The sequence below is a fragment of the Lampetra fluviatilis genome, chromosome 25, assembly GCF_964198595.1.
Source record: "Lampetra fluviatilis chromosome 25, kcLamFluv1.1, whole genome shotgun sequence".
Taxonomy (NCBI): domain Eukaryota; kingdom Metazoa; phylum Chordata; class Hyperoartia; order Petromyzontiformes; family Petromyzontidae; genus Lampetra; species Lampetra fluviatilis.
In genome coordinates, this window is record NC_136299.1 from 1,088,445 (window position 1) to 1,102,851 (window position 14,407).

Here is a 14,407-nt window from a genome sequence, read left to right on the forward strand (position 1 = left end):
GAATACCACAGAGATCCAGGCGGTACCGGTCCAGCTCCCGACAGAGGAGTGGCAGCCTCTTCTCCGCAGTGAGCGTTCGAACATTCCACGTGGCCATTCGTAGTGGTTTTTAGTTGTTTCTGGAGGAACCCCGAGGTTAAAAATTAAATTTTCTGGCTCCGCCAAATGGGGTTTGGCCAGGAGACGTCATAGACGCCTGTCCCCCCGGGGCCTCCGGCACGAACTTATTAATAAAAACATTTATTCGTGGTTTAATGGTAATTAATTGAAGGTGGAGGGGTTACCAGCCCCTCGCACCTGTCCAGAGCCCCCATATGGCCGCTGTGGTGGTTACAAACGCCATGAGGGGAAAGGCCAATCGGAATTCGCCCTCCCCCCCACAGCATTGTCCACGACAGTGTTGCCCGTCCGGCACCACGAGGAGGTAGGGGTTGTTTTTGTGGCACACTCACATTGTGACACACTTGCATCCTGTGACACTAACATTCTGTGATACACTAACATTCCGTGACAAGCTCGCACACTGTGACCCTAACATACCGTATCACTAACATACCGTGACTACACTAATTCATTGTGACACGAAACATTTAACATGTCAACAGATTGATGTAGCATCTCATAATATATTCCAGCAATTCATTTTCAAAAACACCGGATAATCACCAATCATTATTTAAAATAATGTATTTTTGTAGATTCTTATATAACATGTTTCAAGTGATGTGTATACGTTTTTTTTTGTATATTGAATATATTTATGATATGGAATTGGCATAAATAAACGTACAATTAGACATATATATTTTCCTGTAAAAAGTTGCAGTATTTATTGTACCGGATTTACCTTTCCAATCTGGAAGACTGTGCATGGGGTGATGTACGTACTACTACGCTCTTGTTTCAACAACATGGATTTGACGATCGCCGGACTGATACAGCCTTTTTAGATCGGTGCTCCAGTGAATGCCGAATTACACGCACACTTTTCGCCAGATTGTACTGTATATTTTCAGTTTTTATTACTGTACTTATTAGTCATAAATCTATATAGTGCAGTATTTTCATTGTTTAAGTTGTATGTCGTGCATAAAATACTGCATGTAATATTTAACACTGAAATCAAGCATAGCTACTTTTTATGTCACGCACATGGTGACGACCGCCGGACTGTTTACGGCCTGAAGAGAGGTTTTGCCGGTTTCGCCTGATCAGCCTAGGACCGCCGGATAATGTTTTGGCAGCCGGATCGATGATCAACTGTAGTTATAAAGAAATTTGCATTTTTTGACAAGATGTGATCATTTGACAACCACCTGTAAGGAGACAAAATGAGACTTGGATTTCGCAGTTTCCTTCCCCCCAGTTCGTGGTGGCGTGCTGTGCGGTCACATGTCGCACACCCCCTAGGACCTAGGTGATGTGTGTCGTACTCTGCTAAGAGAGGCATACCTGTACAACACACTGAATGTTTATGCATACGGAAGTGCCTACTTATGCATTCCGTGGAAGGGTGGCTCGGCGCGAGTGCGGGTAACTCGCAATCAGAAGGTTGCAAGTTCAAATCTTGATTGGTGGCACACTCGGGCCATCATCAAAATGAGCACCACTTTATGGGGAAATCAGCAGTGGTACAATGTACAGACTCACCCTTGCCATAGCAATATTGAGGTTTTTTCACTGGCTGAGGGCTGTAAATGGGTACCGAGCACCACCTCTGCTCATTTGAGCTAGAAATTGCTCAGAATTTTTACATCTGCATAAATGTGTTAATTTACATGTCGCTGATGTCCATCACTGTTAGCTGTGAACGAACCCCATTATCCGCAAGGTTCAGGGGAGCTGGAAATACATATGTAGTGGGTACAGACGGAGACTCAGGCTTACTAATTGAGGCAACACATTTATTAACCTTAACACTAACACTATTAACACAAAGGGGTAACTGCCCCTTTACCAGATAACCTATGGTGGTGGACCACCAGTCAAGCTACTCTAACACTAGTTAGCTACAACGGACCCGACCCCAACTCAGGTCCGGGTCCATGTGTTGGAGAATCCTTTTTTGGCGTAGAACGTAGATTTCTTCATGAAGACAACAGCAGCCGGTCCCACTAGGAACCCGGCTTTTATCCTGTGTGGCGGGGCTCGCTCCGCCCCTAGCCACGACCCCCTTCTCGAACTCTTGAGGAGGCTCTCCACTGGACACGTGGTCCCCCCAGCCCCCCCTTTGGGGGTCCCCGGGTAGATACCTCCGGTCCCGTGCCCTCTGGGGTCAACCAGAGTGCCATGGCCCCCTACAACCTGTTCCGAGGCCGGCACTCTCGCCCCCTTCCTGTAGGGGCTGGCACTGCACATAGAGCGTGGTGCCATGACTTGATTGTCGGTCATTGCTGCCCGAGCCCTGCGAGGGCCGGTACTGCATCCCCAATCACTGGTGTCCGTGGTGGCAATAACATTGCATGGTGTGCCTTTCCCAGGCTGGCCACACACAGCGACATGCAGCGATGTTGCTACACATATATATCCCTGTACAAATAAAATAAGAAAAGCATTATGTGCAGAGTTGAAGGAACGTCTGTGATTGTACTGACACGGCCACATACAGTACCCGGTAACTATTACCACCGAAAGCGCACCATCCTCCCCATCTTTCACTAATACATCATCGACCTCCTAGTCTCCGAGACCACTCTAAAACTTAAAACAAAACTTTATTTTACTAGATAAGGCCCACTGAGCTATGTAGCTCATTTTCAGAAGTGACCTGGTCATAAATGAAAGCTCAACGAAGTGGCTTATCAGGTGGAAATTTATGGCAGCTAAATATGTCTCGTTCCATTTCGTCACTCGTCCCCTCCACTTTGTCCTTGACACCCCCTGTAGAACACATCTTTGCAAGCACTATACAGTGGTAACCGAAATAACTTAATCAAATTTATGTATGAAAAAAAATAATTGCCAAAACAGAAAAGATAATGTAAACAAAGCCAGTTGAGGTCTGAACGGATCATAAAAGTTTGTCGCTGATTGGCTGAGGGCATTCTCAGCCCACTTACGAGCGCTCGGATTGGGCGAAATGTGTGCCCACTTGCATAACGTAAATGTACCGTTAATCAACATTTTAACGTTAGTCAAAACCATGGGGTCCTATGCGAGGCATAACGTTAACTGAAAAACCGTAAACCCATATCACTGTTGACCGAGGAACGACTGTTATTGCCTCCAAGTTGTCCCCCGTTGGCATCAGAAGAGATCCCCCATAAGCTATATTTATACTAAAAGTCCTTTTAAACAAATAGGCAATATATCTAAAGGACCTCCTTCCTCTGAAAATTCCCATCCGCAACTTCAGAAGTACCTGCCTGTTCTTACAAAAAATATTACTGGGTTTGGCGATATGTCCTTCCCTCCACGCTACTGCTCCACATTACTACAATGCCCTTGGCTTTCAGCTTAGACTCGGCACCCTCTCCACCTTTTCATATCACTCCAAGCTCAGAATGCACAGTTCGGATGCTGCACCTGTACCCAAAAAGCATTTGTTGTTATTTTCCAATTCCCGTGATGGTTATTTTATTCGCTCGATCATGTTCACTTTGCCTTGCGGTCATCTCTCACCTTTGCTTTGTTTTTGGTGTAATATGCCTCTTGATTTTGTTAATATTGTTTTTCAAATCTAGAAATATTGTTTTTATTGGTTTTTTAACCATATCTCTGACGTGTTGTTCCTTTGGTGAATGCCGTTCTGTACATATAATTTTGATGCTTTATTGTGATCTGTGCTGATACACTATGTATCTCCCTTGCCAACTCGCTGGGTAACTGGCTAAATTGGACTTTTTGTGCAATACAAAAATATTGGTTGCGTGATTGGCAATTGTTGTTACCATAAGGGACAACAGGACCGTTAGCGCACGACGCTACACACCCATTCACCTGAGTTCCATTGCCACTTAGCCATTATCAATGACAAATATATAAACTGGTGCTGGGCCTCCATTAGGTCGACTCAGCCTTAAATGAGTACCCAATGCAGTATAAACATCAGCACTAGGGAGACAGGTGAACGGGTGTGTGTGGCACTGGCCACACCACAAACTCTTGTGCAGTGTTAACAGCACTTGACCCAACAGTCTGTTCAAGGCTATATGGGGGATCTTTGTATTTTGCTGTCAAATGTGCTGCTGCGACCTGTAGCTTATCTCTAGAATCCTAGAGTCTGTGTGGGGCCGTGTGTGTCCCCTGGTTTGTGTTGCAGATGATCCTGTGCACAGTATCACATGAGTTGAGATGTGTTCTGTGGCAAAGTGGTAATGGATGATGCTGTGTGCAGTTTGGATATGGCAGGGTTACCCTACGTGACGCTACGTGGGGGGTGCCGCATGCCGCTGGTGGGATTCGGCACCTGGAAGGTAACACCCCCAATTCACATTCTGTTCCATCTCACCCCAATTCACACTCCATTACACCATACCCAAAATCACACTCAAATACACCACACCCCAATTCTCACTCCATTACACCACACCGCAATTCACACTCCATTAAACCACACTGCAGTTCACACTCCATTATACCACCCCAATTAACACTCCGTTACAAAACACCCAAATTCTCAATCTCTTACACCACACCCTAATTCACAATCTTATACCACACCCCAATTCATACTCCATTATACCACCCCAATTCACGCTACATTATACCACACCCCAATTCACACTCCGTTACACTACGCCCCAATTCATACTCTCTTACACCACACGCCAGTTCACACTTCGTTACACCACACCCCAGTTTGCATTGTGTTACACTACGCCCCAATTCATACTCCCTTACACCACACGCCAGTTCACACTTCGTTACACCACACCTGCATTCACACTCCGTTAGACCACACCCCAATTCCCACTCCGTTACACCACACCCCAATTCACACTGCGTTACACCACACCCACATTCAAGCTTCATGACACTTTGTTAGTAATGTATAATTATTTATTTGCAGTTATATCCGGTAAGAAATTATCGGGTGCCTCTGCTGCAGAGTGAGCGGCTCGCAATTGGAAAGTTTTAAGTTCTAATCCGATTGAGGGATTCATTTGGCTCTTCATCCTTTGAGTGCAGATAAAATGAGTTCCACTTTGTGGGGCAGTCAACAGTTGTCCTATGGAGAGACTCGCCCCACCATAGGAATGTCGAATTATGCCCCCGGCTCAGGGTTGTAAACATGAGATGTGCACCAATGTCTCGGTGTTCATTTAATGAGATTACTCTGTGTTCTCTATGGCAGTGCGTATCTGCTATTTCACGCTTTGCTCCTTGTATGTATTTTTGTATGTGTGTGTCTGCTTTGCAGACAAAAAAGGGTGAGGCGTATGCAGCTGTGTGTGCTGCACTTGAGGCCGGCTACCGGCACCTGGACTGTGCACACGTGTATGTGAATGAAGAGGAGGTTGGGAATAGCGTCCAGGGCTCTGGGGTGCCTCGTTCACAAATATTCATCACGAGCAAGGTATGTGTCGAATACAGATGTGGCACATGGTTTTGTCATGCGGTTGCACATGGGCAGTAGAGGGGTGGACGTGCAGTGGTCACGCTCGTGCCTTGCGGCAAGAAGGGCATGGGTTTGATTCCCGACTAGGGCACCTTTTTACATGGAGTTTTTTATGTTCTCTATCTCTTGGGGTTCATCCAGGTTCTCCTGTTCCATCACATAGCTAAAAAACACATTGTAACTAGTATTGACCCAAATATCCTAATGCTAAAACAACCTGCAATATACTTAATTGGGTTTGCACAAAGTAACATTGCCTCCTAATGAAAAACATGGCAGAACCCTCGTTAAAAAGAATTATGAGACTTGCTGAGGCTTTTCTGCGTGAACAATTGTGATAATAAAATTTGTGATATGTAGTCAAATTCTACATTTCCATGGCCTGTAGTTGGGGCATATATTTGAATTTAATTATCTTAAACTTGTAGGAGAGACCATTATATATTGTAATAATTTGTATTTTAGCAATTATTATTCACAATTCAGAAGCAACCACGCAGTATTGGAAATCATTAGTGAATTAACATGCCTCCATTAAAGTGCTGTACAATTATCTGTTTTTTTACTTGTGCATTCTGGGAGATGCATCATTTTAGTGACTCACTATCAGTGGTGCAAACAGAAGTGTATAATGGGCAGCATGAAACCCATTTATCCTGCAGCAGCCCACGCGCAGAAACTCAGTTGCACACACCCTCTGACCCTCACACACCGTCATACTCACCCACCCTCTTACACTGACCCTCACACAAAAGGCAAAGATACCCCATATAGACTTTAACATACTTGGGGCAAGTGCTAATATAGGCCAACATGGCACAAAGGGGGGGGAGGGGGGAGTTGGGTGGCCAGCACCACCCCCGGCCGCCTTTATCTCTCCAGTGTTGATGTTTACACCACATTAGGCACTCATTTAAGGCCGAGTCAACCTAGGGAGGCCCAGGACAGGTTTAGATGTTCATCACCGATGTTCACTGTGAGTAGGGATCAAACTCGGGTCACCGATTTCTGCCACAGCGCGCTTACCGCTACACTGGCGCCCCCCCACTCACATAGCCCCTCACCTTCACGAACACTCTCTCATTCTCCGACACATCCAATTACATACACACACACACTTGCACTCACTGCTATTTTTCTCCTGCAGAAACATCGTAGTATAGGAATAGGATGTGTCTCTAATGATGGGTTTTTTCATCATTTACACATTCGAATGATAGAAGTGCCGGTGTGGAGTACATTGTATACCGGCGCATCTCCACCACTCCTGTCCTGTGTATTGGCATCATCACCATTTGTTTAAATTCGTATATAAATAAATTACCTTTTATCAAAGCTTGTTGTGGTGTGGGGTGATGTGCTGTATGGTGCGAGGTAGCTGTGGAGCACGTTCCATCACCCCTCTGCAGTGCGAGCTGCTTGCGACCAGACGCTGGCGGCCCTGAAGACAAACTACCTGGACCTGTACTTGATGCACTGGCCTATGGGTTTCAAGGTGCGTCCACGCAATATGCAGAAGTGCATAGTGACAGCAGATGTGAGCGGTGACATGATCCAGCAGTCATGCGTGTTCACCGCTTGTTGTGTTACGGTTCGATCCTGGCAGGCCTCTGGTTATGGACACTGCCAGTGTCTAAGACTGAACATGTACAAATAATAGCACAATAAATGTGTACTGAAGGCAAGAGGGAATACGATCATGACCAGGGTGTACAACCTATCACTGGCTTGTTGCAGTAGAGTGAATTTGGGAGGTCAGAGAAAGGGTGTACAGAGGGAGGGGCCTGCTGACACACAGGAAGTCTCATGCTCATTCCAAGTTGCAAGTTTTGTGAACAATTACATTTTTTAGTATAAACCAGCAGTCATTTTCTACCAGCTGGCTCAGCGGCAAAGTGAGCAGCGAGTTCAAATCCAGGTTGGAAGTTGAGTCAATCCCATTATTCTTCACGGGTTGATAAAATAAGCACCACTCTGGAGAAGGCAGCACAGTACTCCCCACCATAGGAATGCAAACTTTCCACAGCTGGCTCGGAGATATAAACAGGAGATGAAATTTGGAATAATGATTTACAGACCGTTGACAACCCACCGCTGCATGAAGGCCTCTCTATGCCTCATCGGTCCTGAGTGTTTTGTATCATACATCACTGCACTGGTTGGTGTGAATATTGGCAGAGATGGGAGCAGAACCAGTTCAGATATTGCTCACCACTGATCTTAGCTGTGCCTTGGCAACACACTCAGATCACCATGGTGAATCCAAAATATTCAGATATATATACAAGTTTAGGTGATACGAAATATAGCCAAGAGCAATGTTTTTACACAGTGGCAGAATATAGGCTCAAAAGGTCTAACGTGTCAAGCGGCCATCAAGAAACAAACTGCACGATCAGAGGTGTAATAGATAAGAGTTAATATGGTTATTTAATGGAGCAATGTTATTGCAAGAGCTTTGGAAAAGAGACAATGGGAGGGAATTTCCAAGTGTAGCAGTGTAAGGGAAGAAGCAGAGCAAGAAGTGTTCTGACCTGCTGTTTGGTGAGTGAGCGGGTGGGTGGGCAAGCGAGTGGGTGGGTGGGCTGGTGGGTGGGTGGGTGAGTGTGTGGGGGTATTCTTGTGACTGGGGAGTGGTAGTATTGAGGTTAGCATCCTGGGCTACAATCACGGTGAACAGAGTTCAATCCCACTCACGGCCCACACAAGTGAGGATTATCTGAACTGGTCCTGAGTCTCCCCTAGGTCGACTTGGCCTCAAATAAGTACCTGGTGCGGTGTGTGAATATAACCACTGGGGGGACAAAGATGGTCGGGCGTTGTGCTGGCCACCCACCCCCTAATTTGCCGTGCCAGCCTTAATAGGTGCTCGCTAGCAGCACTTGTCCCAAACGTCTGTTAAAGGCTATACGGGGTCTTTGTATTGTTGTGACCTGTAGTATGGCGAGCGGGTGAGTGAATTGTTTGTTAGCTGCAGTGTGGTGGCTGAATACAGTTTGGACGAGATGAGTTGAACATGGGTGGAGGAATCTGTGAGTGATGTTCACGGGAACAGTAATAATTAGCAAGATGTTAATAAACAGGAGGTGGATATTGAAGTTTTGGGTATTTTTGCATTCATATGAGAATAGCTTTAGTTTTTATGTTTACTAGAGAGCGAAAAGGGGTATATTACGTAGTTTATTCAGGTTAGGATATTTAACTCTTGCTTACCATGGGAAGCCTCACTGAGTCTCAAGTCTCTTTTTAGGAGCATTTTGCCAAATTTTGCAGTAGGGTGCCACACTCCTACCTGTAGTTTGCAGGTAATTATTTAGCATTGGAATGTTTTTGGCCAATATCAGTTACATTGTGTGGTCTTAGTTGTGGGAGGAAACCAGATAACCTGGAGGAACAGGGGCCAACATACACACTCCACACAGAAAGGCACCCAAGTCAGGAATTGAACCCGGGTACTTCTTACTGTGGGGTACGAGTGTTACAGCTGCGCCACCCTGCCGCCAAATAGGATAACGCTGTGTAGTATTTGTAGAGTAAAATGACGTGTTGTTTGTGGAAAAGGAGAACTCGCAACTTCCCTGATTTACTTTCTCCAGCCAGGCGAGGACTTGTTCCCATTGGATGAAAATGATAAAGTGATTACTGATGACACGGATTTTCTGGACACTTGGGAGGTACGCTTATTTTTTCATAAACACACACACACACGATGGCAACTGCTGTGGTGTAACTTAGTACAGTGGACTTGCAAGACAGAGGCCACAGGTTCTATTCCATATTCCGGGGGTGGCAGTTCATGCTATAAGGCAAATTTCTCAAATCCTGCCCCCCCCACCAACCAATTCTGTCCACCCAGGAAGAGCATAAATGGGTGGGGTAAAGTGGGTACGCCCACCTCTTCTGACATGTCTAGTCGGCGTGCAAGAGTAGACCAAGTATCCCATACAGTTCGCTCTTGTGGAGGCTCTTTATTTAATAGTGACATGAGCAAGCAATTGCAGGGCTGCTTTAAATATCCCATCATGTTCTAATTGAGTAGGTGCCACAGTGGCATGGTCCAGATTTGCGAAAATGAAAAAAATACACCTCAAAATTGGTCAATTGGGATTACACCTAACAACATTGCCCCCCAACTGGCAGGCCGGTGTAGAGTCACATTATGCAGCACAAGGACAGCTGCCACTGAGGGTGCTGTTTGACGTTTTTAGGTGAAGCTCTTTGAGTTGTTGAGGCATTAAGTGCCACAACATATTTTTATTGCAATCTTGGTTGTTGGCGAGACAGGGAAGTTTTGTAAACTGCTGACCACAACTGCAATGCTTGGCATCAGAAGCATTTTTTTAACAAAACCTATATTCCAATAGTCTAACCATGCTACAATTACAAAAACTCACATTTATCAATTATACTGTGGCCTAAAATAAAACATTATACAGGGTTGCCCAAAAGTCAGCAAACATACATTTTAACAATGGAATTTTTTTAATTGATATTTTATCTATTATCTATTTTATTTTTCCTTTTCAGATAACATTGACCAATTGAAATCAAATTTACTGAATTGAGACAAAACAATTGATGAATATTCAAAGATTACACCTGTAATAAAAGCACGTCATAAATTAATCTCAAAGGATGAATTCATGAATACATTCATCTTAATGTACATCAGTTTGAAGATTTGTTAAAATAAATTAAAAGACCCTTTGTGATCTGTTATAATAAATCAAACATCCCAATGTGTCCTGACTTTTTGGCCACCCTGTATACAATCAGTGATATTTCAAGCAATGGCCCTTCATATTATCTACATGCCGTGGCGAAGGGCCATTATTGATTTCTTCCTTTTAAAAATACACCGTGTTATTGACAAATGTGTTTAGGTTTTGCTGCTTGTGTACGACGGCCAACAAAGCATCACCATTTTATTTGTCTAACTGTACTAACTGGCAAGAGCATCTTTGACGTGTGCCTGCTTACAGGCAATGGAAGCACTCGTCGACGCAGGAGTCATTCGAGCTCTGGGTCTCTCTAACTTCAATCGTGACCAAATAATGAAGATTCTGAACAAACCCGGCCTGAAGCACAAGCCTGTGGTCAATCAGGTGCTGTGAATGCAAGCGAACAAAGTGTGTGGATAAGTTGGCGTAGACAGTATCTAATGAGGCTAGCCAACATGGTCACTCACCTTATCATTATTTTTCGCTGCTACCATGGTTACTGTTCCTGTAAACTTCACCCTTTGATTCCTTCTCGCCATGTTGAGAACATGGTCTACCAGACTGATTGTTTCGTCTCATCTGCACTGTGTTCAAGCATCACATTGTAGGACATAACAAAGACAAGGATTCTCCGTATAGCCTGTAACAGACTGTAACAGACTGTTGGGGCAAGTGCTGATAGCGAGAACCTGTGAAGGCCGGAACAGTACATGAGGGGGTGGGTGGCCAACACTACGCCCGACCGCCTTTATCTCTCCAGTTACGATGTTTACACATCGCACCAGGTACTCATGTAAGGCCGAGTCGACCTAGGGGAGGCCCATGACTTGTTCAGATAATCGTCACTGGTGTTGGCCGTGAGCAGAAATCGAACTCGGGTCGCCGTGTTCATAGTGCGGTACTCTTACCGCTACACTACCGCTCCCCACAAAACAACACACCCACCCACTCACCCGCCAATCTGCAGGTCACAACACTTCTCTTTCTGCTTTTCTCCTCATGCTGCTGCACCTTGGAATTTCCTCTCATTGTCTCTTTTCTCCAAGCTCCTATAACCTTGCTCAAGATTCCCGTTACGCTCTTATCTCTTAGAACTTTGATTATGCTGTTTGTTGCTGGCCACTTGACATTTTGTTCTTGGGTCTATACCTCAGCAACTGTTTAAAAAAGAACATATTTTTAGTTGGGCCCTGACACATTTTTGCAAGGAGGGGGTGAAAATGATCCGGATTTTTCTCTGTGTTCCCCAATTAAGTAATTTGTGGTGTCATTTTTCATATTTGATCAATTTGGACCATGACGGTACAATATTCCCTTCATCATCTCCATTTATCTGCGAATGTGTACATATCGAGCTCCTTTTGTTACTCCACTGCTGGATGAGTGCCTCCCCCACGCTGTGTGGGTTATGGAGGTTAATTGACCATACTGCGAGTTGGTGAAGGTGGGAGGCATGGATGTGCAAGCATAGATTTGGCTGTACTACCCTCTGCTGCCCACCATTATAACTTATGTGCACGTGTTGGTCACCAATCCGAACACTGCCCATGCCTGGTTATCTTCGAATATCTGAACGAGATCAGGAAAATTCTCTAATATTTGATCTGAAAACTCATGGTACGGTGGATCCTCTGAATACTAAGGTAATAGGAAGGCTGATTTGCAGATATCAGGAATAATTAGACAATGGGCAGAGCCTGCAGATATGAGGAGCTACAAATGTTTAGATTTGTATTTAATGAAACAGTTGGATGGTTCCTCTGAATGGAACGTCTTATTTGCAAGGCTGTCCGGAGTGTCGGGTGACCCACACATAGTAAACACGTAATGACACAAGTACACGCACACACGCATATATACTCATGTATAAAAAAACAAAGATCCCTCGTATAGCCTTAACAGACTGTGGGGACAAGTGCTGTTAGCGAGCACCTAATAAAGGCCAGCATTGCCAACACCACACCTGGCTGCCTTTGTCTGCCTCGTGGTGATGTTTACACCGCACCAGGTACTCATTTGAGGCTGAGTCGACTGAGGGGAGGCCCAGGACTGGTTCAGAGATAATCGTTACTGGTGTTGGCCATGAGCGGGAATCGAACCCGGGTCGCCAGGTTCGTAGCACAGCGCGCTAATCGCTACACTACCGCTCCCACATACTTGTGTACATACACCCTTACACACACATACCCACACATAGCAAACACATAATGACAATATACATACACACACACTCGTACACATATACAGGCAGCTCTTACTTAGCACGACTCTGTAGAATGTCAATTCGTTGCCCTTTGTCCTGGAGAAATGTTTACAAAAAAGAAGAAAATCTAAACAGCGCTTACAAGTGAGAACACGCGGCTGAGGAAACGTACCAACCCCCATCATTGGCTCAGCCAATTAGAGCAGTGGACGCTCTTGAGCCAATGAGACCCCACTCCCCGCTGTTCGATTATCACTATTCGTGTTCACGATTACATAAAAAATATATAGGATCTTTTTTTACCAGTGTTATTACAGTACGTTTAGCCAGGTGAAAACTCACAAGACAAGGATAGACTTTCAAGTTCTACCTAAAATAAACCTCACCAAAAAAAATTGTACTCGGGCAATCACTAAGATTTCAGAGGTCCTGGAGCTCTTCTCTGAGAATGTCCGGGGTTGGGAGTGCAGCAGCTCCAACCTCATTTCCCACTGCTAGAATGCACTCGTGAGTATAGTACGTAATAGTTACTAATTTTATATAATTATTTGTATTCATTAAACAATGTTTACCATCCGTATTATTAACTGTGACGGTGGGTACCGAATTTGGCATCACGGTACAAAGGAGTCCACCACGGTGAAGTATGGTGCAGGGTGTTAGCCCATCCAAGGCAGGTACGGGAGCACAAACCAGGGCTGAGATGGATTGAGGGATTTGAGTACTTTATTTTGGCTCTTACCAAGTCAGGGGAGGTGTGGTTGTGGCATCCTTTGCCACACCCTCAGAAACAAATATGAGGAATATAATAAAAACCCACACATGCCCGTCCCTACGCAAACTCGTTTGCATGATCAGAATAGCACTCCACTTGTAATATTGGCCAGATAGAATATTCCCGCACACACACCTAGTACCTACGCAAACCCGTCCTCACACACGTCCACGACAGTGAACACCTGACTCTACAGGGAATACTTGGCACAACAACAATATGAACCAGGCACAGCACAGCACACAATCTTGATTTGAAGCTTTCGTTGCAGGAATCCATACTGTTGGGTTCTTTCAGTAAAGTCACGTAGGTAGAAAAATCAAATAAAAATATATATATCACGACGTTTCGATCGCAACCCAAGCGATCGTCCTCAGGCAGTAAAAATAATCCTGCAGTAGAACTGCTGAACCAGAAAGAACGCAGCGAGAGAGCTGCTACAACAATGGGCTATGTATGTTGGCCAAGGGCAAGCAGGCGGGGTCCAAGCTGGAAAGGAGTCCCATCCCCGCATGCAACAACATCAGTTTTGTTAATGGGAGAGATTAGGGAAAGAGAGATTAGGGAGAGAGATCACCATGTCAAAGTAAATGAGCTTCCGTCGCCGCATAAGAGCACCGTCGCCGCATATGCGCACAGCAGCAGTGCTAATGGGAGATTAGCACCATTTTGATGGGAGAGATTAGGGAGATCAGCAAGATAATGTCATTTATATGTGTAACACAAGCTGTGGCGCTGCCAACTGCACTATGAGAGGCAAGCGCATCAACGCAAGAGAACCACCGCAACGGTGGTCGCGCCAGTGAGACACACAGCCCATCACACAGCCAGAACCATCGAGAGCAGAGGTGGCTATGTTAGTGAGACCTCAGCCCGTCAATGCAGAGGCACCCAACAGGGCAATGCAACTCAGAGAGTCGGAGATAACAGCCAAACGGCAGGAAGGATGGAAGCACCACAGCAAAGTACGACTTTACTTTGTTAATAACGTCCTTCCAATGATTGCTCACCTTATACCCATCTTCTCGGTTGAAATTGTCTCTGTGTTTATATATCTGGATGGCTTCATGGACAAATATTTGATGGTAGCATAGCACACTGCTACACCATGCACAGACTGCTAGCACACTACTGTATGTATGTAGAAC

At 45.1% G+C, this 14,407-nt stretch overlaps 1 protein-coding gene across 2 annotated transcripts in view; it reads left to right on the forward strand.

Moving 5' to 3' along the window:
* Window positions 1-14,407, forward strand: part of LOC144941643 (aldo-keto reductase family 1 member B1-like) — a 40,468-nt gene that overhangs the window by 5,080 nt on the left and 20,981 nt on the right. For both annotated transcript variants that reach the window (XM_078867988.1, XM_078867989.1), the window contains exons 2-6: window positions 4,337-4,415; window positions 5,363-5,518; window positions 6,939-7,055; window positions 9,157-9,234; window positions 10,543-10,665. In XM_078867988.1, the coding sequence (XP_078724114.1) occupies window positions 4,344-4,415; window positions 5,363-5,518; window positions 6,939-7,055; window positions 9,157-9,234; window positions 10,543-10,665 (546 nt within the window). In that variant the 5' untranslated portion in view covers window positions 4,337-4,343. The remainder of the gene's footprint in view (window positions 1-4,336; window positions 4,416-5,362; window positions 5,519-6,938; window positions 7,056-9,156; window positions 9,235-10,542; window positions 10,666-14,407) is intronic.